This window comes from Ictidomys tridecemlineatus, chromosome 2 (genome assembly GCF_052094955.1).
Source record: "Ictidomys tridecemlineatus isolate mIctTri1 chromosome 2, mIctTri1.hap1, whole genome shotgun sequence".
Lineage (NCBI taxonomy): Eukaryota > Metazoa > Chordata > Mammalia > Rodentia > Sciuridae > Ictidomys > Ictidomys tridecemlineatus.
In genome coordinates, this window is record NC_135478.1 from 43,476,851 (window position 1) to 43,502,852 (window position 26,002).

Below are 26,002 nucleotides of genomic sequence, written 5' to 3' on the forward strand. Positions count from 1 at the left end.
GCAATGTGACTCAAAATGTCTGAATAATATTATAGTAGGAATTCCAAACTGTAATTGGCGATTGGTTCATTACCAAACTAAGTATATTATTTCCCAAAGAAACAACAATGAAGGGGAAGAACTAAGTCAGGTGATAATGCCTTCTTGCGATTTACAATGTTACAATCATATATCACTCACATGCATAAAAATTTTGAATAGGTGAGTCAATCAATTCATTTAAATAGATGTACTGATTAACCTAAAACTTTAATATTTGCAATAATTTTTCAGTATCATGTTCTCATAAACACTTATTTATCACTTGAATGGTACTTCATATATATTATCTTTTTAATTTTCACACCACCACCACAAATATAATTATTATTCTCCCCATTTTATAGATCAGGAAATGGAGACTCAGAGGAGATAAGTGATTTGCCCAAGGTAACAAAGCCAATAAAAGGCAGAGTCAAGATGTCAATATGTTTAGCTTTATTTATATATTTATTATTATATATTTATTATTATTATACTGGGGATTGAACTCAGGGGCACTTGACCACTGAGCCACATTCCCAGCCCTATTTTGTATTTTATTTAGAGACAGAGTCTTACTGAGTTGCTTAGAGCCTCACTGTTGTTGAGGCTGGCTTTGAATTCAAGACTCTTCTGTCATAGCCTCCTGAGCTGCTTGGATGGCAGGTGTGCGCCATGATGCCTAACCTCCGTTTAGCTTTAAACACCATATTCTTTTCATTTTCTGACCCTCGTATACCACCTTTGAATAATTCTTAACTGTATCATTATAAAGTGGTGGTTTGATTCTTAACTGCTATGCTTAAAATTTCTTTTTTTTTAAATAAAAAACATTTATTTTTTAATTGTAGCTGGACACAATACCTCTATTTCACTTATTTATTTTTATGTGGTGCTGAGGATAGAACCCAGGGCCTCACACGTAAGAGGTGAGCATTCTACCGCTGAGCCACAATCTCAGCCCTTAAAATTTCTTAATGACTATCACTATGGGGGAATAATCCTACTCTTTATTTAACCTAGAAGTAGACTGAACAAAACTGAAGGTATTGCTTATGAATAGGCTCATTTATATTGTTGAGGAAAAAAACTGGAAGTAACTACAAAAACCCATTTATTCAATTTGAATAAAGTAAATATTGACACTAGAACTTATTATAGTCAATGAGACTTGTCTGGCAAGTGAGTCACATTTAAACAATAACCATACTAAAAGTGAAAAAAATTAAAACAGTAAGTTAAATGAAAGGCTAATAAAAATTGGAGGAAACAGGTCTGTGTTTTCTTTTAAACCCCGTATAACACCAAAGGTATGTTTGCCTAAAGAGTCATTTCAAGCAAAGATTATTAACAACTGAATAGTAGAATCAGCACTAAAAATTTCAATGATGTCCAACTCAAACATGCATAGGGAGAGTAAAGTTATTTTATTAAATCATGCACATCACGTGTGTTAGTGCAAATAGTTTAATCTGTACTCCAGAAATTCTATTGTACTTTATATCTTTACAAAATAGATTTCAAACAATTATTTACTTTAAAAAATGTAATTCTGAAGTTAAGCATTTCAGAACAATATTTGCAATAACCTATATACAAGAGGTACTGGGTACCACTGGCATATTAGCATTCTGTGGTGAAGTGGCTTCCTGCAACAGAAAATGATGAAAATGAACTATATGACAGTATTTTCTATAAGTCGTTTGTGACTAATTCCTCCATAAATCTAGTGATCCTCCCAACAGCAATCTCAAATAGCTTAAAATATATCCTTTAAGTATAAACAATAACTGCCAAACATCACAAGGCAAATTATATCCTAAACTCCTATTTCAATATTTGGCTAGACCTGTGAATTCCCACAGAACCTTCAAGCCAATTCACTGATATTCCCTCCCAGTCTTTACTGACTGAAAATTTTAACTAGTGATACTTTAGGATATTCTATGACCTAAATAAACTTTATTGACATAACTATGGTGCTGCACAAAACCATAGCTAAAATTTGACTTCTGTGTTTTAAATTTATAAAATCAAGCAGTGAAGATGCTTCACTGTGCATGGAATACTATCAATCTTGGGAATAGTGCTTCTAATTAACAGAAAGTTCCAATTAATAACAATAAAAAGAAAATAACCACTTGCATACCCAACCAGGAAACCTGTTGTTAAGTTACAGCTCACCTTGAACATGAATTAGCTCTGAAACATCATAACCAAATTAAGTCAATAAAAGCTTATCTAAAGAGATATAATTCTTTCTTCAATGAAACATGCTTGGAGGAACAGATGATAGAAAAAAAAAATCATGCTTCCTAAAATGTTGTATATGAGAAAGTAACTTGGCTTGTAAAGAAAATATCTCTTTAAATATATGAGGTTTAATAAAATTACATTCCAATTGACTCAACAGTTTGGTTGACTGCACTGAAATTGTGTAATTACTATGTTTTGCTCCCAGAAATACTTCAGGTTGCTCAAGAAAATACACACTCTCATGGAAAGCTTTTCAAAGTTGATGTCCTCCACATCTTCAAGTCACATTAAGGCAGAACAAGCGTGCACATACTCCCCAAATGATCACTAAAACGGAATATTTTCCAAATGTTTCTTTTCCCTTAAAAACAAAACAAAACAAAACAAAAAACCCACACAAAGAGTTGTCTCTAAGTCTTGTTCCCAATAGCTCAGTGGTTTTATAACAAGTAAAAATGGCGTAAATATGTAAAAAATATATATATATGTGCATATATTTCAAACTGATAGGCACTGAGTACACAGGGCCTCTCTTCCCATGTATGTATAGGTTGTTTGGTTTGGGTAGTTATCGAATCAGAAAAATGAATTATCTGGCCATCAGAATTCAGAGTAAAATACCCATAAATTTAATGGTATAAATAATTTGGTGTACCAAGAAGCCTACATTAGGCCACCATAATATTCAGAATCTCAACATACTTTTTAAAAATTACATGAAAAATTGCAAGCAAATTATTGCTTACAGTAGAATAAACTCACAATTTTATATTCTCTCTATAGACAGATACATTTTATATAATTTAAAGCAATGACCCTACAGTTGTATTCTTGCACTTCTGCTGTTTTAAGAGGTAAAAAAGAAGAAAATGGTTCTGTTTGTCCCCAGCATGAGTGTGATGCCAGCTTCTAGAGGGAGGACGGTGTACGGACTCAAGAAACGCTCTCATGGAGAAGCTCTGGCCAGACCTGGCACATACAGCACGATGGCTGTCACCGCAACCAGGGCAGCCAACATGGGCATCCAGGGCCAGGGTTTCTGTGTGGAAAGAAACCAAGAGTCAATATCACATTCTCCCCTCTCTTTTCATTCCTATTAACCCCTTGGTTCCACAGAGTCCTGAATACTTAACAGAATACTGGAAAAATTTTATCTTTGCATTTTAAGAATAAAGTATAAAAAGAAAGGAAAAGAAAAAAGGAGAGAAGGAGTGCAAGTATAAGGAGAGCTATGTAATAGCAGGGTCATTATTTGGAGGCCTAATACTTCCCAGAGAAGTCCTGGGCAGTTCTCAACTTTGTTACAGTTGACATATAGTAGTGACTTCTAAAAATCCTTTGGTGTTGGCCTGCTTTATTTACTCTGGTACCCACAGATTCCAATATAACTGATGTACATATAACCAATGCCTGTAGTATATTTCTTCCTAAAATATTTATTCTTTTATGAAAACAAGGCTCAGCTGTTAGGATAGTTATACAGTGCCTGGTGACTTAGGTGATAGAAAAAAATGGTCTAGGCTTTGATCCTCTAACTTAAAACCAACGAAGACAAAAATCACATAGGTTCAAGATGGGGAAGTGCCATTATGGACACTGCCTATCTGATACTTCTGATAAAGACCTTGTCCAATGTAATAAAGTCATTAAAGTCATGTGATCCATGTCATATGTTCTACTAATATGCATGCCAGTTAGAGGCAAGTATGAATGGGCTATTTCTTGTTAACTTTTAGAAGGCTTTATAATGAAACTTGCTTTGATTGGTACCTTTATTATTCTAAGAGTCTTGTTTGAAGAAGTTGGTTTTCAAAGAAATATTCTGATTTGCAGATCAGGACTCAGAAAAAAATATGGGATAGGGCTCAGATCCCTACAGGTAAATTGTATTTGGGTTTGAGATTGTGAGCCAATAGTTCATTATGCCAATTTCATTCTCTTTCATCTTCATAGCTAAAGTGCAAACAGGCAAAGGGTTGAAACAGAGAAATGCTATGCTATGAAAGGTAAAGGAGAAAGAAGAAGGGGGAGGAAAGCTGGCTGAAGACTTCAAAGATGCAAACTCTTCATTTCTCATTCAAATCTGATTAAACACATAATTGGGAAGGGGTACTAATGTAGAAATTCACTGTTTACTCCAGTTTGCTAAAGATAAAGACTTAGTTAAAGGAAGCATATTAACAACTGGTTAGGTTGGAATTAACTCATGGTTAGCATTACTACAAAGGAAACAAGACAAAATGTTATGTGATTAGTTGATTGTTCATTCATTGGTATGATACAAATACATGGCATACTAAATGAAGGGTTTGCTTCAGGTAACAAAATATCAGTGTGGTTTTGCCATGCACTATATTACAAATATGGCACAAATAGGTGACGGGGACAAACAGACAAGGACTCAACAGTATTGCTTGTACCTTTCTCTACCACAATGGACCGAAACACCAAAACAGGAAAGCCAGGAATAGGCCGATGAATACGGCTGGGACGGGTTGTAATATGGAAGGCTAAAGAAGGGAAGGGATATTAAAATCATTTTATGCTATGAAAAAAATCAGATAAGATGATTTAGACCCCAGGAGGGTGGGAGGAAGGAAAGGAAGACTGAGGTAATAGAAGGTTTTGCACTGATTCAAACATTTTAAAGACATCTAACACAATCCAGAATGATGGACTGTGGTGTGTATGTTGGCAAACTACCACTTTAAAAAGAACATCTGGAGACAATGATCATTGTGGGTGTCCCTAACACTCAAATGAAACCTAGCACATTAACAAGTCAGAGCACTGACAACACTTCACCAAATGATGCTCTGTTTGACAGTATATTAATTTTGTTCTGTATCTGAAACCTATTACTCGATAATGCACTCCTTTTGCAAAAGCTAATGTTTATTTTATCACTCTATCAAAGACCTTTTGCTTTTTTCCCAACCCTAACTCTAGTTAATGAGCTAATACTACTTTCAAGCTTAAAAATAAATGCCCCGTGATCATGTGTACTTCTTGAATCAGGCAAAAGATGTGTCACAATGTATGAGAAAACACTTGGCATATAACAGAAAGGCAACTGAGTCTCAGGGTTTTCATACTAGAATATAATTAAAATTTTAAATGTAAAGAGATTACTTAGAACCATAAATTCAGTATGACAAAAAAGGGAAATTCACCCCCAAGGTGGATTTTTTTTTTTAACAACATAAATAGTAACAACATGGTTACTTTTGAGGATTCTAAATATATAGGGAGATCCATTCTGATTACGTTAGATGTCTTCATAGGTTAATTTAGCAGGAAGTGGACTAAAATTTCATCATCAGAGGGATATGAATATAAAAAAAGAGTAGTAATTAAATCATTATGATCTGATTTTAGAATAATTCTATAATCTACATTTGAAAAAACAAATGCAATTCATTTTTGCTAGCAGAAAGCCTTCACATCCAATTTATCAATTTCTAAAAGGCTTCTATCAAAGCAACAATCCTTTACTGTTTAAATCTAACATATGTTTAAGCAAAGGACAGCTGGACACAACTCATGAGCATTCTGTGTACAACTGTGTAACTAGATGGCCATGCAACATCACTCTTGTACTTGTGCTGTAAGTTAAGCAAAGTGCCTTCCTCCATGGAAGCATGTGGCTCATGTCCACTACAGTGTCCAAGCCATGACAGAGTTTGAAATAAGTCAGAGCACAACCAACCACACTGAACATCCATCAATTAGGGCCCACAAAGGCAATGATCACCAAAACGTACAACATGACATTTATTTAGTATAACATTTTTATAAAGACCTTTCTAGGAAATAAAAACAAATATTGTCAAACTCAATTCATATCAAAACATTCTCCCACCTCTGCCTGTCTGCTTTTCTCTCTCTCTTTCCCATATATATACTTTCTCTCTCTCAGCCCTACAGAATTTCACTGAATATTTCCTAATACTTACAGAATGCCAAAGATACACTGAGCTTTTAAGGAATGTGCCTTAGTGAGAACATTATTAGTATAACATGAAAACCATCTCAAATTTCCTCTTTTTAATACAATCAAATGCTAAGGATCAATATGTAGTACTTTTTCTTAAATGGGTCCCTGATGTGGTACAGTGCTTCATTCCAGCAAGAAATAAATATGAACCAGATGATAGAACTTCAGTCTCATCTGAGAAAAGCTGAAAGTTCTTAGGTAAATTGTTTTATTGCAAAGAAGGTTCTTCCTCCAGGCAGTCTTCAAGCTCTTATAGGGCATAAGCGAAAAGGGATAAATTCTTACTAAAAAATCCAACAGCACAATGATTCATCATAGAATGTCATAATGAAGAGCATATTTCATCTATACCCAAGGCCAATTAGTTTCTCAAATCATCAATAAAGTCCTATGAATATCAATTTCAAGTCTCTCACCTTCCTCTCAATTAAAGCTAAGCCAAGTTGGCAAAGACTTACATTATTTCCTTTCTCTCGGAGCAGCTTCAGGTTGTCTTTACATTGTTTGAGCTCATCTGTGATTGATTGTTTTTCCTGCTCAGTCATTTCAAACTTCAACTTCAGTTCTGAGAGTACAGTCTGTGTCTTTTCATACTAAAGGCAAAGAAAAAAGAGTGTGCAGACTTGACTTAAAATGGGTATGAAGTAATGGTTCTAGTCAGGCTTATATACCAGATCCCATTTAGTCACCTTCGACACCAAAGTCAAGCCTTTTTGTTTTAAGGAAGATGAAAATCATTTGCACTCAAAGTAAGAAGTCCTTAACATTGACTTGATTCTATGTAAGAATTTTCTGGCCCTATAGTTAAAAAAAAAAAAAAAGTAAACAGAAGACATTATTTTGTCATCTGTTTCTAATACAAAAGGTCACTTTTTCCACCAAGGGAAATTTCAAACTGAGCAAAAGAAAAGCAGGTGAAAAAAATATCCATTGCCTAGTTAAATGGCAATGTTAGGAAATCTGAGTTTACATTCTGGTAAGTAGGCAATGTCAGCCAAGCAATTTTAGTTTTGAAGTTAAAAAAAAAAAAAAAAAACTTCCAACAGATCTCCCTTTATCCAGATATTAAAGTGTCCTGGCTAAGTGATTGTTTTTTCCATCTTTGTTTCTGATAGAAATTTTTCTATAGAGAAAATGCCACTTTCTAGTTTGAACATGGTTCAAACGTTTATAATATAAACTTATATCCATATAAAATATGTAATACATAGCTATATATGACTGACTTTCAGATAAACTATCCCTAGAAAACAGGTGAGAACAATGTAATATAGTGTTGTTTGCTCCTACTTTAAATATCCCTAGAAAGCTGGTCTTCTAAACTGTTTCCACTTCTAGATATTGCATCTTACATACAAACTGGGCTCCCAAAGAGAAGACTATTCTGTTGGGCATGCCTTTGTCTCTGTATCCACTGCCCTCTTTGTCATCTCTGAATGTTTTAGAAGGAAGACAGAAAGACAAGGACTACAAAATAAATACACAATGGGTATAGAGTGTCAGAAAGGTTCCTCTTCCTGAAATATGGCTTATGAGGCTGAAGGGTTTCTAGTTCCTCTCTACCTATGTCCTAAAATTCCTCAACAAAGGACACCTTTAGAATGGTGTTTCTGAAAAATTCAAATACCTCAGAGTGACTAGAACTCATCATTGTTTTCAATAAGGATAAAAATGTGTAATTAAGAGAGAAGGGAGGGAACAAGTGTCAGGGTCAACATGGATATTACCAGAAAGATGTAAGAAAGACATGAAAGAAATTCCCTTTGGGCTGGGGTTGTGGCTCAGTGATAGAGTACTTGCCTCACACAGCACAACATAAAAATAAATAAATAAAAATAAAGATATTGTGTCCATCTACAACTAAAATATTCATATATAAAGAAATTCCCTTTTACTTTACAATGTTCCCAGAATAAGCCTGAATAGTATGCCAGAGAATGAACTCAGGAGTAAAATTCACAGGCTTTATGACAGTTTTTCTTTCCAGTTGATGTGAAGGTCTGTGGACTTCTTCCTGAAAGCAGAAAGGTTATAGGCAGGCTGCCAAGGCAAAGTCAGTGAACCTAGACCAGTTTCTGTACCTTAGAACGTAATCAATTTTCAATGATCCATGAACTGATTCTTAACAGTGACTAATAAAGTATAAGTAAAAAGTACTTTCTTGAATAAAATTTTCCCTTACTTTCCCTTTCCACCATTCTTGCATCCAGACTGCCCTTTACACCAAAAGATTTAATCATTTCTCCATTCCAGGAGTTGTGAAGCAGAACCACATGAAGGCAGCTCAGAAAGATCTTCCTGCTCACCTCTAGCAGGGGAGTGGGTGGGGAGGACTGGCTTAAACAGCAGGATGGTGAAGCCAAACTCTCTCTCTCTCTCTTTTTTTTCTTTGTAAACAGTGCTGGGGATTGAACTCAGGGCCTCACACATGTCAGGCACATGCTATACCAGTAAGCCACATCCCAGCCCTGACAAACTCAAGAATCTTTGCAGAGTAGACACGTGCTCAATGTTTTAGGAACTCTTAAATTACAGATGTTCCTATTAAATTAAAATATACAGATGCTTTCTAAAATCAAATATAGAGGTGACAGATCATTATTTTCTCTGAATACTGAAATTTAAAATTTATTTTTTTTCTATTTTCTTATAAGATATTCATTCATGTGAAAACTGCCGTATATAAAAATTTAATTAATGGAACACAGCACCTTCTGCAGCCGTAGTTTCACACCTTGCTTGGATATCACTTTTTGTTCCATCTTGTTCTTAAACTTTTTTGGGGGGTGTGGTGATAGTGGGATTGAACCCAGAGGTGCACTTTCATTGAGCTATCTCCTCTTATTTTGCGATAAAGTCTCAACAAGTTGTATGGGCTGGCCTCAAACTTTGGATCCTCCTGCCTCAGTCTCCCAAGCTGCTAGGATTACAGATGTGTATCATTGTGCCCAGTTTTGCTTTCTAACTTTGAGGTGAGAAATGAGCCCAGTCTTGATTAAAGAGACATAGTACATATTACACCAATACCTTTGGTTCTTCTTCATAAAAATAATCATATCTGGGCTTTGCTTAACTTGTAATAGTTTGGCCTGTTACAGTGAAGATACATAATCATGATACTATGCATATTAATATTAAGTATGATTTTGAGAGAAAGGAGAATAAAGGGAAAATGTTGAAAGGGAAAAGATGTATATTAATAAAAGGTAATTAGGTTGCAGTGGATTACACAGAAATAGAACCTCAGAAAAGAATATTTAGTTACAGACTAGTATCTAATACACTGAAATCAGGACAAACAGAAAGAGCAATTTCACAAGTACAAAGAATATGATGGCTACACATCATTTCACAATGGAAAACAGTGAACAAGAAAATAGGAAACATATTGACAAGCTCAGACATTTTTAAATGTGCTGCATTTAATGCAATCCAAAGACTACCAACAGTTTAGACACTGTGACAACATGCCACTGCCATTTGTGGAAACAATTAAAGCATTTTGCACTGATTGCTCAGTGACCCAAAACAGGCGAACAAATAATGGAACAAAATGGCTAAATGCATCCATAGTAACACACAACAGAACCACCTTCCAACCACAGCATTCTTCCCAGATTTTCAAAGAATTATGGCATATGGACTGGAAGGACACAAAGTGCTTACAGTATTAAATACTAGGATATTTACTTTGGCACAAAATTTGTGTTCCAACAAAAATTATAATTTTCCTAAAACACATATCCTTAGCAAGGTAAGACAGACACATTACAAAATCAATATGCCTACATGAAAATAAATAAAGTTACAGTTTTTATCTTTAGGAACAAACACAAAAACAGAGGAACAGTAACCATTTCAAAATTCAGGATACTACAAGGAAAGCAAAGCACAAAGAAAAACTGCATTGATTAAACAGATCTTCAAAAAACAATTTTGGGAAAATTCATTATTAAAGACAAAAAGTTGTCTTCAACTTTTTTCTTATTTATAAAGCATCTTTCCTTTAAGTGAGTCTGTAGCTGGGGTGGTCCCCAGATGAGCATATAAGTTTTATCAGCCTTTCTATTCCCTGGGTTGGCCAGAGACAATGCAGAGAGTGATCTGAGACTAGCAGGATTGATCACAGGTCTTACTGCCCTGTTGTCAACTTAAAGGAAAGGTACCTGTGTTGCTTAGGAAGAAGCTGGGTAGGATCTCTGTACCAAAGATACTCCTCAGCATTTTTAACATGATTTTTTAAAAAAGTCACCCAAATCAAGGTTTTAAGCAAATGCCTTGAAAATTGAGTATGCATATTTGTGAAGAAGGGGAAAGAGGATGGAAAGGAGAAAGTAAAAAGTCAGAAAGTGTGTTTGGCAGGCTGGGTATGAGGTAAATTTTAAGTAATTTTTTTTAGGCTAGTTTCACTCAGACATAACCCCAGCATTATATAGTATGGCCCCAGCTTGCTTTCCAAAAGAATTCTAAGTTAAATATGATAATCTCTTTGCAAGATAAACATTGGATCAACTGGTAAAGAAAAAATAAAAATGTACTTTTATATATTTGTAATTTTGAGACCAAACCCTACTAATATATTCTCTATACACGGACCATGCTATACAGCTAGAAATCATCAAGCAGGGATGCTTCAAGTGTCAACTTTGTGACAAGTAATGGACTTCCATTTCCCTTTATTTCTAACTAGCATGGATATCTGATTTGCTTTTGGCTTTAAGTCCAACCATAATTGGGCTCATAATGTCTTTTCGCTTTACCTCTTTCTGTACATCCTTTGCTTGGTTTTCAGCCTTATTGAGAAGAGTTTTTAAATCAGCTGAATCCCGAAGATGCTGCTCTTTCAAAGATCCCACTTGGTTCTCAAGTTCTTTCCTAGTCATCTGAAGGATGCTGAGATCACTGGTAAGCTCTAAACTCTGCTTCTGAGAACTGCAACATAAATATCAATAGTCACTCACAGGTAGAAACTGGACACAGCAAGAAGTCCAAGTTCTTAAATATTTCACTAGGTGAGACAGGATTTCAGAGGAGGAAGGAAGTTTAAAAAACAGAATGAGACTTTTTCAATAAATAAAAAGCATTAAAACACCCTGAAAGCTAAAATCAAATAATATATAAAGGTTGAAATTTTAAAAATAGAAGCCAGGAGTGGTGGTGCGTGCCTATAATCCTAGTGATTTTGGAGGCTGCAGTAGGAGGAGCTTAAGTCTAAGGCCAGCCCCAGCAAGTTAGTGAGTCCTTTTTTCTTTTTTTAATTTTTTTTTTAATTTTGATACTAGGAATTGAACTAAGAGGTGCTTTATCACTGAGCCGCATCCTTTACATCCCTAGTCCTTTGTATTTTAAGGCAGGGTCTTATTATTTGTTGAAGGCCTTGCTAAATTGCTGAGGCTGGCCTTGAACTTGTGATTCTCCTGCCTCAGATCCCTGAGCTACAGTGAGTACCTTTCTTAAAATAAAAAATGAAAGGGCTGGGGATGTACCTTAGTGGTAGCCTGTGGGTTCAATCCCTAGCACTGCAAAATAAATAAACAAACATAAGTAAATAAATAAAACAGGAGGTTATTATATATTTTGCTTTATAAAATTATATTAATTGTATCATTAAAAGATTGAAATAGGTCTTCCCTAGAAAAAGAATATATACATTTCAACTACTTTCTTGTATGTTTAACAAATATTATGGCAAATATTATGGGTGGAAGGAACTTAAAAGCTTGGTGTTACTATCAACTTATAAAGATAAACCTGCTCAAATGAGAAGTAACATCAAACTGGGAGAAATGCATGGTGTAAAGAACTAGGAAGCTGTATCTAGATCCTGGCTCTGTTATTATTTAACGGTGGGATGTTGAGCAAGTCAATTAATGGGTACATTTTATTCTTTGTTTATTTATTTATTTGCAGTGTTGGTGATCAAACCCAGTGAGACAAGTGCTCTACCACTGGGCCACATCCCCAGCAATACATTTTATTCTTTCTTTTTTAAAAATATTTTTTAGTTGTTGATGTATCTTTATTTATTTATTTATTTATTTATTTATATGTGATGCTGAGAATTGAATCCAGTGCCTCAAACATGCTAGGCAAGTGCTCTGCCACTCAGCCACAACCCCAGCCCCACATTTTATTCTTTCAACAAACATTTCTTGTGCTTAGACCTGTGCCAGGTACTATGTTATATAGATACAAATAACAAAAGGGAAGTGTCAATGTTTTTCAATATCAAACAAGAGGGCTGAACTCAATAATTTCTGAAGTTTAAATTATATAAATACTTTATAATTTGGTATAAAACTATTATTTATACATGAGGAAAATAGATTGATATGCGTAAATAAAAATTCCTTGTTCAAGCCGGGTCTGGTGGTGAATACCCATTATCCCAGAGATTGAGGCAGGAGGATCACAATTCAAGGCCAGCCTGGGCAATTTTACTGAGATCCTATTTCAAAATTAAAAATAAGAGATGCACATCAGTGCTATAGTGGTTCCTAGCATGTCTGAGGCCCTGGGTTAAATCTCTAGTACTGCAAACAAACAAACAACAAAAAGGTAAGGTTTTTAAGGTGACAGTGTATGGTCTTTCAGAATGGATCATAAGAATCAGTATCAGATTTAATATTGTAACTGAGATATGATACAGTATAAATTCTATCCTGACTATATCAGATTATATGATAGACAGATTCTTAGGGGTGATTCTGATGATGTCAGGGCAATATAGCTAGGAACTCAATGGCATATAAGACCTTGTAGTGGCTCCTTTTTTTTAGGATCCAGAAAAATAGATCATTGGTCATCTGAATAAACTTGCATAGAGTATATAAGATAGATTCCGTTTCTTAAAATTTCTGATGCAGTTCTCTAAATTTATTTGGTAAGCCTCCCCAGAATTTAAGTAGTATTTAGAAGGTAGCCTTCTTTTATGGGATTTTTTTTTTTTTTTTTTTTGAGCGAAGACGTAACTGGGGATTGAACCCATGGTTGCTTTACCACTGAGACACACCCCCAGTTCTTTTTACTTTTTATTTTGAGAGAGGGTCTTGCTAGGTTGCTTAGGCTGGCCTCGAACCTCTTGCCTCAGCCTCCCAAACTGCTGGGATTACAGGCATGTATCACCATGGCTGACTGTTCCTTTTTTTGAGCTGGGCTTCACTATGTTCCCCACAGTTTCAAACGTCTAGACTCAAGCAATCCTCTACCTCAGCCTCCTGAGTAGCTGGGACTACAGATATGTCATAATGCTTGATTGGAGCCTAGTATTTTTAGGCCATATAATCACAAAGAGTCTGCAGACTTGTTTTTCAACACTTTCTTTAAAATATCAATATTTCTAAAACAAGAATAATTAAAATAATCAACCTTAATAATTAAACACTGTTATTTCTTGCTTGCTAGAATATCAACCGAACTGGATTTACCAAGTTCCTACTGTTTTCTAAACATGAAGAACTTTGATATCTGTGCATCATTTTATACACATTTTATACCAAATAATTTGTCCAAATGTGTTCTCTTATACACACACACATAAATATTTGTGTTTTGGGCCTTTATTATGTCTTATTCATATATATGTATATATGAATATAAATATAAACATTTGTGTTTTGGGCCTTTATTATGTCTTATTCATATATATGTATATATGAATAAGTATATATTTAATATGTAAATATTATATATAACATAAAAATAATATATTTTATACACACAACTGTGTGTGTATAAATAGCTTTTTGTTGTTGTTGTTGTTAGCAGGGATTGAACTCAGGGGCACTTGACCACTGAGCTACATCCCCAGCCCTATTTTGAGTTTCATTTAGAAACAGGGTCTCACTGAGTTGCTTAGCACCTTGCTTTTGCTGAGACTGGCTTTGAACTTGAGATCCTCCTGCCTCAGCCTCCTGAGCCGCTGGGATTACAGCCTTGTGCCACTGCATCTGGCTATGTCCTATTCATATTTTTGAAGCGCTTTTATGAACTTTTACATATTATAAACAAACATCTGTGTTATTCTTTATTATTAATTATCTTCCCACATTCAAAAAGTAACACAAAAAGTATATGAAAAGATTAAGGAAAAATTATAACACTAGAAGAGAAAATAAAAGTGCTTTATAGATACTCATATTGCAAATGCATGGCATTGTAAGGAGGAACTGCAGAGAAGAAATCAGTACCTCTTGTACCTTCAGTTAGTTAGTTCTTATTTATTTATTTACTTTGCCACTGGGTTACATCCCCAGTCCTTTTTATCTTATTTTTTTAAAAAATTTTGAGACAGGGTGTTGCTATTTTGTTGAGGCTGGCATTGAACTTGTGATTCTCTTGCCTCTGCCTCCTAAATTGCTGGGATTACAAATGTGTGCTGCTGAGTCCAGCAATTCTTAATGTTTTAAATGTATAATCAACATTACAGTTGTTTTTATAAATAGGAAAAAAACCCATTATTTTCTGATATAGCTAGTACTGTCATTATTTTCCTCTAAGGTTTGTTTTTTATTTTTGCTAAACTTAATGCTCTCTAGGAATGAAAACACAAAAGTTAATAAGAGTGATTTCCATTTTTGGGTGGTGGAGGAGGGAGCTGAAATTAATTAAGAGTGACTTCAAAAAGAAATATGTTAATTTTCATGATTCTGAATTAGAATACAAACATTGCTTTAAAAATTAACATTAATTACTATGGACCACATTTTAAAGAAACCAAATTTGCATTTTATTTAAATATGGCAAATGTTGGTGGTAAAACAGGACTCCACTTAATTTGTTGGTGTAAAGCCATTGCATTTATCAGTTTGCTTGCAAGGTACTGGATACTTGAAAGATTTAGTTGATTATAGGTCAAGTTCAATGACTAATTATAGACCTTTGATGTTTGTTTGTTTTTTGGTGAGGAGAGGACATTTAATGAATCTGTATTCCATGACTACATCAAAAGGAAAGTACATGTAGGATGATGGTGGTGGAAGAAAAATATGGAGAGGTATTTATTTATTAGCATGGTTACCCAGCTAAAACCCAAACAGAGTTTGGTTGAACATTTTGCTCCCAAAAGGTATTTAAGTATCAAAATTATATTTAATTTAGATAAAAATTTAAGACAATTTTTTAAAAAAATATTTTTTAGTTGTAGAAGTACACAATATCTTTATTTTATTTACTTATTTATTTTTATGTGGTGCTGAGGATTAAACCCAAGGCCTCACACGTGTGAGGTAAGTGCTCTACCACTGAGCTACAATCCCAGCCCCTTAAGACAAATATTTTTAAGTTAAAATAGAGTTCTTGCATACTTGTGCAATTCTTTTTCTTGCCGCTGCAGTTCCGATGACAGCAAAACATTTTCCTTTTTTAGAGAATGGCACTCGGTTTCCAATACATTCCATTCCTTTCTCAACTTCTCTAGTTCACCTAAAATAGTCCCAAAACATTTTATTAATACAGAAACATAACTTCTATTATTATTCAAAGGATAAAAGGAAATATTTTAGAGAACATACTCCCCGCCCCCCAACTAAAGCATGTGTAGTTTTCCATGGCTTTAAAAAAAATTTTTTTTTTTTAGATGTTGATGGACCTTTATTTTATTCATTTATTTATATGTGGTGCTAAGAATCAAACCCAGTGCCTCACACATGCCAGGCAAGCGCGATCACTAAGCCACAACCCCAGCCCTACCCAGCTATTTTTTTGATTCTTGTTACTTTGCATTTATACCTCAAGGAAGTTCCATCATCTTGAATAGTATTTTTTTCTACTTCATCTTTGTAAAGATAATTTTTAATACTATATAATATTTAAATGTATAGAACAGAATTGTAAAAATTGCAATTTATTGTATAACTTGTAGAATAAGATTATATTTATAGCCCCATTATACTGCTTCATATAATTGATTGCTGTCAAAGAGAAAAACATGCTTGGTTATTCTGTTTAAGTTATAATGTTATCTTTGTCAGGAGTTAAGAGCTTTATGTAAATAAAATATTTACTCACTTTGCAATCTTATTGCTTCCACTCTCTGCTGGTCTTCGCACTGTTGACATCGAAGCTGAAAACTGTTCTGCAGACTTGTGATTTCTTTCTCATACTCAGATGCGGCTTTCCTCCACCGCTCAAGCTCAGCTCGCACCTTCTTAAGCTCATCTTGTAAAGAAATAATGTCAGTGTCCCGCTCAGAAGCAGCCTTTGCAGCTGCTTGATGAAGCAGCAAAATTTCATCTCGGGCACTAAGCAATTCATCTCTAGTGCTTGTGATTTCACCGTCTTTCTCTTCCCGGAGATTTTCAATATCAATGTGTAACCTCTGCAGCTGGCCTACAAAAGTATATTTATCTATTATTTTATTAGTCCACAGAAAATGATTTTATTAAGAATATCTTATTAAGAATAAAATAACCCAATAAAGGATTATTGCTACTGCACAGCCTACCTGTCAGAGCTGTTGCTGTTAAGTAAATATATAAACAATCCACATTTGATGCAGAAAATGCCAAAATACAAGAGTGTGTGTGTGGGGATGATCTTTATTTCCCCCCACACAGAGAAAATTAATTCTCACATTTTTGGTATTTTCCAGCTTATTCTTACATCTTTATATGCAATACAAAAACATTAAGGAGAGGTCATAATATATATAACACTAAATATATATTATGTTTTATATCCTCCAGCTGATGAAAATCTTTCAACAAAAATAGTTACTCTGTTATTTACTTAACTAATCCTTCATTTTAGACATTTTAGGCTTTCAATTTTTAATCATTACATACAATCCTGCTCATAATGCAATCCTGATAATGTTCTTAGCATGAATCATGGATGTGGAATTGCTTGGTCAAATGGTAAGCTTTAAACATTTGATGTTAATAAGATTCATTTTTCTGTTCAAATGTTCCTTAAATTAAAAATTCCTTAAAGAGGTCTTCTTTGATGACTTATCTAAAAATTAGCTATACTTCATTCTGTAGTCCTTTACTCTGCTTTATTTTCTTTCAAAGCTTTTATAGGATAACACATTACATATTTTTTGTTTACTGTTGATCTTTTGTACTAGAAGATATACCTCATGTGTACAAGGGCCTTTGTTTTGCTCACTGCTCTATCCCAAATATCTGGCAGTGTGAACAATAAAAAACTATTGGTTGAATTAATGAACTTACAGAATTAATGAATTTTATCTCTAAATTAAGAGAGGTGTGTTTCTAAAAGATCAGATCTTGTGCCCCGATGACCCAGCCTGGAAACAATCTGTATAAAGTCATATTTGGCTCAGAACCAGCATACTAGTATTGGTTACCATAACAACAGGAAATTATGAATACAAAAAGTTCCAAAGCATAATAAAATAATTTAAGAGGACTTAGGGCTTGGGGAGAGGGAGGTTGCAACATAAACACTAAAGATGACAATAGATCTTTTAAGTTTGTAGGAAAGATTGAAGTAACAGGTTCAAAATCTTAAAAGGTACAATGGCAATAGATGAGTCTTGTTGATAAATTTTCAAAATATACAAGCTGGCACTAGAGGGCAGTCAATGATGCCTGGGCAATATAGCTTTAAGATAAATGCAGCACTGTCATGGAACTTTTATTGAAAATTGTTCATACACGCTATCTGATGGAAATATAGATGTAAATCAATTTATATGAGCTAAAGGATAAATGGCATTAAACTACAGTAAGAATTTAAAGAGTTTTCAATTTTAAAACATATAGACAACCTACCCTAAAAATTCTAATTTGACCATAATAAAATTCAAAAATTTAAATAACTCAAATGTCCCACTTCAAAAATATCAGGACTCAAAAAACTAGTTTTTCTATGTAGTATTTTTGGGTAAATATCAAACAGCTCACATGATGATTCCCCATCTCTTCTGAAGTTTTATTCCTTGTCTATTTAATTTCTTCTCACTTTACTTCTTCAGCTAAAGTTTTAAAATAATACTGATTCCTTCTTTGATAATGAAGGCAGATTAATTTTGCTTTAGGAATTTTACACTGGCACAGGAAAGGAAGATTTCTCCTGGGTTATCTCAGGATTATAGCTTTATAAGACCAGGGATTTCAGCTTGAAGTAGACATTTGGCAGGCAGGGGTCATTCTGGTGATTTCTTTAATGACCCTGTGATAACCCAGAGAGACAGCAAAATGGTATGTGTGAAGAGCAGCCATTACCAACAAAGGCAGTACAGAAACCATTGTTCTATTCCATGTTGTAATATAGGTGTGTTTTGAGCATTATTAGATAAAATGACACCAGCAATATAAAAGTGCAGAGGCACAAGTGTAGCTCACACAGATTTCCTGTCCAAGGCTTTCTCCTTAGTAACTCATGGCATAAACCAGAAATTGTCAAGTCTTACCCAATCCAAATCTTCACCCCTGCTCTTTCCACTCCAGGTGTCTAATAATGGATTACTGGAGAATCTTCCCTTATATCTTCTTTAAGGAAAAAAGCTCCAAGAGCCAAGTTCTGTCAGGTTCTAAAGAAGAACCAAAGCCATAACAAATGGGGACCCTATGTACTTTTATTTTCTATTCCTTTTGAATACTAAAAACAAACAATAACAACCTCAGATAGCCTTGGAATGCTCCATACCTTGAAGAACTTGTATTTGTTTAGCAGATTCCTCAACTTGATTTCTATAGGCTTTTCTTTCTTCTTCCAAAAGAGCTAAAAATAAAAACACAGTATATCTAATTTCATGAATTAAAGTATTCAGAATTGAGCAGCTGAAAATGCCTAAGAAACTCTCCTAAAGCTTACTGAAACAAACAACAGTATTAATACTTAAGCAATAAGTATTATCAGTATTAGTAGTTAGACAGTTCAAAGATTTCAGGAACACAAAACAGTAGTAAATAATAAAGCTATTCAAATGAGGTTTTTTTTTTTTTGGTTGTTTTTGGTGGTAGGCATCAAACCCAGGGACACTGCCACTGAGCTACATCCCCTGTCCTTTTTATTATTTTTTAAATTTTGAGATAGGGTCTTGCTAAATTGCAGAGGCTGACCTTGAACTCACAATCCTCCTGCCTCCTCATCCTGGGTCAATGGGATTATAGGTATGGAGTAGTACAGTTTCTAAACATCTTACTACTAAGATAGTATCTGGTATTTTTAAAAAATATTTATTTTCTAGTTATAGGTGGGTACAATATCTTTATTTTATTATTTTTTAAATTTTTATGTGGTGCTGAGGATCAAACCCAGTGCCTCACGCATGCTAGGCGAGCACTCTACCACTGAGCCCCAGCCCCAGCCCAGTATCTGGTATTCTTCATAAGAAGCATTCTTCATAACTGTTAATCATCCATTTTTAGCTTATATTTAAAAATATATTATATATATATATTTTAAAAATATATATATATTTTAAAAAAGTCTTAAAATCCTCATGTTTACTGCCAAGCACATAGTAAGCACCAAACTAAACTGTTGCTTACAGCTAAATATAGTTTCATTGTAATTAAATATATTAGCTGGACAGGCATGGTAGTACATGCATATGATCCCAATGATTTGGGAAGATGAGACAGGAGGATCCCAAGTTCAACACCAGCCTCAGCAACTTAGTGAGACACTGTCTCAAAAGATTAAAAGGGCTGGGGATGTAGCTCAGTGATAAGAGTCCCTCTGGGTTTAATCCCCAGTACCCCCTGCTCTCCTGCTCATATTCTCTCTCTCTCTCTCTCTCTCTCTCTCACACACACACACACACACACACACACACACACACACACACACTGCCTGGATATTCAAAAAGTTTCAAGTTAAAGGAACACTGCCAATTCTTTTTCTTTTCGTTTGATAGTTTTGAGGATCAAACCCAGGGCCACAAACATGCCATGTAAGTACTCTTCCATTGAGCTAGGTCACTATCTTTAAGATACCAATTTCTTTATGAAGCAGGGAATAATAATAAGAAGTTTCCAGTTTCTTCCTGGGATGTTAATTTTCTTCCTGATCAGGAAGACCATCTTAGAAAACATGAGAACTCCATAGGTCATTCACTTTCTCATTTCAAGATGCTCCATGATATTAATTAACTACAAAAAAGGTAATTACTGTAAATAAGTACAAGCTCTGGGGAAACAGCAGAGACTCTACTGGTTTGTGACACTGATAAGTGAGTTACTAGGAAAGAAAGTGGCCTGGATGTTAGATGATTCTATGCCATAATCTTGCTTGGTTCCTCTTATTTACTGAAGAATATACCAAAACATCAGAGGGAATATAAATTTCCCTTGTCTTTGTACTGAGTATCTAAAGTTACATGTAACTAAAACTTAGAAATTTATTTTATGTTTTCTCCTTTTGTTGCACAGATTGAGCATCCCTCATCTGAAAATCTGAAATCTAAAATGCCCTGAAATCCAAAACTAGTGGTTAAGATCACATACATATATAATAAAATTGTGGACCTGGAACAAGGACCCACACTTCTGGACTCCAAGATTGGGGCCACCTAGCCATATTGAGCTGCCTCCTCACATCCCCTGACAAATCAAAGTAATCTTGATCTCACCTTGAAGTTCAAAGCATTTTTGTTTACTTGCTCTAGCTAGCTCCTGGGCTTCAATCAATTCCTTGCGAAGATGCTGAATTTCTTGTTTTGCCTCAATTTCTGACTGCGAACCCTGCAAGTCATCTGACAGAAACATGTTTAATTTAAAAGCAAGAGTTAGTATCACAACAATCTCTACAATCAAAGACTGGCAATCTTTTTTCATATTTAGACATGCATAGTTAAATAACAGCACAACTGAGTTAAGTAAAATTTAGAAGCAAATTATAGTAAGCATAAAAAAATTATAGTAAGTATTTTAGTCATTTTACCCTGGAGAAAGAATACAAATACAGTTATATAAACAAACAAAATGATTATGCACACATATATTAGTAATTCATGGTAATGGAATTAAAAAATACATATATTAATATATATTAAGTGATATATTTTACTCATGTACTGCTGATACAAGACTGGAATTCCATAAAATAGGCATAATGCCATTCACTGATTTTAAAACTTATGATAAGTCAGAAAAATTTCATTTGGAACTTAACTGGAAATAGAAATACAAAATAAACTTTTCTTCAAGAAGAAAAAAAGAAACAGAAACAGAAAGAAAAAGAAGGAAGGAAGGAAGGAAGGAAGGAAGGAAGGAAGGAAGGAAGGAAGGAAGGAGGGAAGGATAGAAAAAAGAAAAGAGTTTAGCATCATTATCTAAGTTACATAACAAAATAAAAACTGAGGCTGGGAGTTCTACTGAGCCTACTTCATCATCACCATTTCCCCAACTCTACACACATAACAGATCAATATATGTTGAACTATTAATGATATAAGTGGTTTTACTGAAATAAATTAAATCTAGCATTACATCTCAAATATGGCACTTCCCCTAACCACTTTCCTCTCTGATTTCACTGCTCATCTTCCATTCTATTTAATCTTTCTGCTACTGATGGATAAACAAATCAGGCAAGCCATATTCTTCTATTGCATTCTATTTGAGAATGACTTTATTTTACAAGTACTTCAGCCATAAAAACTTTGGTCCTTCAAAATAGATCTGAGAATATTTCTTCACAATTAAATTACCGTAGGTCTCATGGGGCTGGGGTTATGGCACAGTGGCAGAGCACTCGCCTAGCATGTGTGAGGCCCTGAGTTTGATCCTCAGCACCACATAAAGATAAATAAATAAAGGTATTGTGCCCTCTACAACTAAAAAAAATTTAAAAAAAATTATAGTAGGTCTCAGATATTACTTATATGCATGTATTTTCACACTCATAGGTCACATTCTATTTTCCCTGTCAAAAATTTTGATTCTGGGTTCATTTATGCTAGTCAATCTATCAATTTGTATTTTAAAAGCTCTTTTGGTCAGGGTGGGGGAACACAAGCAGAAATTTTTTAGTGGCAGAGACACTGTCATACCAGCTACAAATTTTATTTGACAACTCTTTCCATACTGTCTGTTGAAGTCTGCAAGGTCCTGGTCTATGTCTCTGGATTTAGTCATCATGTAAGGCAGTGCCCTAATATTCAGGAGTATTTAAGAAACAAGTGTTGGGCTGGGGTTGTGGCTCAGTGGTAGAGTGTTTGCCTGGCATGCATGAGGCACTGGGTTTGATCCTGGGAACCAGATAAAAATAAAATAAAGATATTATGCCTACCTAAAACTAAAAAATAAATTAAAAAAAGAAAAGAAACAAGTGTCATGATGCCTGTATCTTACTTTCAAGTGGTTTGACAAGAAAAACAAACAAACAAACAAACAAACCCTACTTAAAACTGTTGAGTAAATATTTTCCTAGCTGTGTTAATTTCAACCTTTGCACTGCAGATATTTTGGGTTGAATAATACTTTGCTGTGGTGGCTTCTCTGTGCATCGTGGGATATTTAATAGTTTCCCTGGTCTCTACCCAGATGTCAGGAGACCTCCCTGAATCATAACAAAAATGTCTTCAGATATTGCCAAATGTCCCCTAGTAGGTAAAGGTCCCATGTCAAGGATTACTGCCCCAACTTGATAAACATAAAAAATAAACAATCAAAAAACAAAACAAGCAGACCTACATATGGCTTTCTTTTACACAGAAACATTGGCCAATAATTCAATAATTTTTTTTAATGGGAGGGGGTACTGGGGATTGAACTCAAGGATGCTTTACCACTCAGTTACATTCCCAGTTCTTCGTATTTTTTAATATTTATTTATTTATTCATTCATTTATTTAAATTATAAATGAACATAATGATTTTATTTTATTTATTTTTATGTAGTGCTGAGGATTGAACCCAGGGCCTAACATGTGCTAGGCAAGTACTCTACCACTGAACCACAACCCCAGCCCTTATTTTTTATTTTGTAACAGTGTCTCGATGAGTTGCTTAGGGCCTTGCTAAGTTGCTGAGGCTGGCCTTGAATTTGTGATCCTCCTGCTTTAGCCTGCTGCATCACTAGGATTATATAGGTGTATGCCTCTGTATCCAATGAATCTATTTCCTGTGTATTCTAAAAACAATCAAAGAACTATATTGTGGAGCCAAGTATGGCAGCACACGTTTGTAATCCCAGTAGGCTCAAAAGGCTGAGGCAGGAGGTTCTTAAGTTCAAAGCCAGCCTCAGCAACTTAGTGAGTCCCTGAGCAACTCAGCGAGACCCTGTTTCACAATAAAAAAGGGCTGGGGAGCTGGGGTTATGGCTCAACGGTAGAGCGCTCGCCTCGCATGTGTGAGACCCAGGTTCAATCCTCAGCACAACGTAAAAATAAATAAACAAAATAAAGATATTAAAAAAATTAATATGAATTTATGTGATACTATGTAAATAAATATACATGTAAATATGGAGGTGTGCATATAAATATGTACCCACATCTATTCCTCCCCTCCCCACTTTTTCCTGTTTACAGTGCTGGGGATTATAAATCCAGGGCCATGTATATACTACATAACCAGTCTACCAAGGAGCTACATTCCCAGCCCTACACATCTATTTCTTAAGTCTGTCTATTGAGTGGGCTTAGAAGAAATGACACACCAGTAGCAATGAGGACACCAAACACTAAAGATCTTGGTTTCTAAATACCATTTTCTCCCAGAGTTCTCTGAAGAAATGGTTGATTTTAGGGATAAGAGAGAAAAAGTACAAGATGAACCTAAAATAACTTTTGGGCCAGAAGTGAGAAAGAGATAAAAGAAGTACTGGGTTATGTAAAAAAAAAAACAAAAACAAAACAAAACCCAAGTCCCCAAAACCCAAATGTCTCCTACTAGCCAAATATATGACAAGCTGAGCATCAAAGCAAATGACAGTGACAGAGTATATAACAGAGTTTATGACAGAATATACCAAATTATAACTCATAAATAAATGAGAATATTTAAAAAAAGACATAGTAAAAAGCTTGCTGATACACATAGAAGGAATGATAAAATTAAGAAATCACTATTTGGCAACTATTAAGGTAATGATTCATCAGGCAAGAATCATCAGTAGATGCTAAAACTAAGTGGTTAAAATTCTTAGAGGTGCTGGGCACAGTGGAGCACTCCTGTAATCCCAGCAGCTTGGGAGGCTAAGGTAGGAGGATTGTGAGTTCAAAGCCAGCCTCAGCAAAAGTGAGGTGCTAAGCAACTCAGTGACACCATGTCTCTAAATAAAATACAAAAAGGGGCTGGGGATGTGGCCTAGTGGTTGACTGCCCTCCGAGTTCAATTCTTGGTACCAAAATAAATAAATAAATAAGTAAGTAAATAAGTAAATAAAATAAATAAATAAATGTTTGAGAAGTTGGGCTGAAGATGTGGTTCAACAGTAGGGTATTTGCCTGGCATGTGTGAGGACTCAAATTCAATCACCATTACTGAGAAAATTAAAAAAAAAAAAAGTCTGAGGGGTTAGACTTTTACATAATCTTAAAATAGCTCTGCACAAGAAATAGTTAAAAATAGAAAATAATAACTTTATACTGGAGAAACCAGGGAGACAATACCTTAATCATATGCTCAAAGTTAATATCACCAGTGCACAATTCAATATCAGGTATCTCCTGATATAATAATACCTAATATTACTTTGTTGATCTTGCCAAAAACTTATGAATTTAATTATGAGGAAACGTTAAACATATAAACAGAAGAACATTTTAACTGTCTTGAGCTCTTGAAAAATATCAATTTCATGAAACAGAGAAAGACTGAAGTGGGCTAGAGTACAGCTTAGTTGGTAGAGTACTTGCCTTGCATGCACAAGGCCCTGGGTTCAATCCCTAGCACCACACACACACATGCATGCATACACACACACACACACACACACACACACACACACACACACACACACAAAGACTGAAGAACTAACTGTTCTAGGCTAAGGGAGAAAAAAGAGGACAATCGAATGCAATGTATCATGCAGGATTGTCTTTTGTCATAAAATACATTATTGAGATAGCTTTCAAATTGTGAATAAGGTCTATAAGTAATTTGAGAATAGTAGCATATTTCACTGTTAACTTTTACTTTATTTTGAGAATCATATGAAACAGGAAATATGTATTGAAGTATTTAGGAATAAAGGCTATAATGTCTGCAACTGACTCAATGATTCAGGCTGAGAAGAGAGGGAAAAGAAAAGATTAAAATATTAACAACAGATAGGGGTGAAACGTTAATATTTGGAGAATCTGAACAAGCATATGGAATTCTTTGTTCTCTTACTGCAGCTCTTCTTAAGTCTAGAATTATGTCAAAGTAAAAAGTTAAAATAAAAATTTCTGGGGCTGAGGTTCTGGCTCAGTGGTACAGTGTGAGGCACTGGGTTTGATTCTCAGCACCACATATAGATAGATAAATAAAATAAAGGTCCATTAACATCTAAAAGAATAAAAAATAAAAAAAAATTTCACAGGTTTTACATGTGATAAAACAAGAAAAACCAGGTGTGGTGGCACATGCCTGTAAGCCTAGCACCTCAGGAGGCTGAGACAGGAAGACTGCCAGTTCAAAGCCAGCCTCAGCAATGGTGAGGCGCTAAACAACTCAGTGAGAACCTGTCTCTAAATAAAATACAAAAAACAGGGGCTGAGATTGTGGCTCAGCGGTAGAGTGCTCACCTAGCATGTGAGGGGAGCCCTGGGTTTGATCCTCAGCATCACATAAAAATAAAAATAAAATGAAGATATTAAAAAAA

General features: G+C 34.8%; 1 protein-coding gene across 25 annotated transcripts in view; it reads right to left on the reverse strand.

Moving 5' to 3' along the window:
• Positions 1-1,429: 1,429 nt before the first annotated feature.
• Positions 1,430-26,002, reverse strand: part of Slmap (sarcolemma associated protein) — a 155,377-nt gene continuing 130,804 nt past the window's right edge. For 11 of the 25 annotated variants that reach the window (XM_040289812.2, XM_005317240.5, XM_040289805.2 and 8 more), the window contains 7 exons: positions 20,820-20,942; positions 18,890-18,964; positions 16,283-16,603; positions 15,580-15,697; positions 11,035-11,206; positions 6,733-6,867; positions 1,430-3,316 (listed from right to left, as the gene is read on the reverse strand). In XM_040289812.2, the coding sequence (XP_040145746.2) occupies positions 3,224-3,316; positions 6,733-6,867; positions 11,035-11,206; positions 15,580-15,697; positions 16,283-16,603; positions 18,890-18,964; positions 20,820-20,942 (1,037 nt within the window). In that variant the 3' untranslated portion in view covers positions 1,430-3,223. Of the gene's footprint in view, positions 3,317-4,697; positions 4,788-6,732; positions 6,868-11,034; positions 11,207-15,579; positions 15,698-16,282; positions 16,604-18,889; positions 18,965-20,819; positions 20,943-26,002 lie in introns of all 25 variants that reach the window. The other 14 variants (XM_013361539.4, XM_040289804.2, XM_040289806.2 and 11 more) reach the window with 3 other exon arrangements.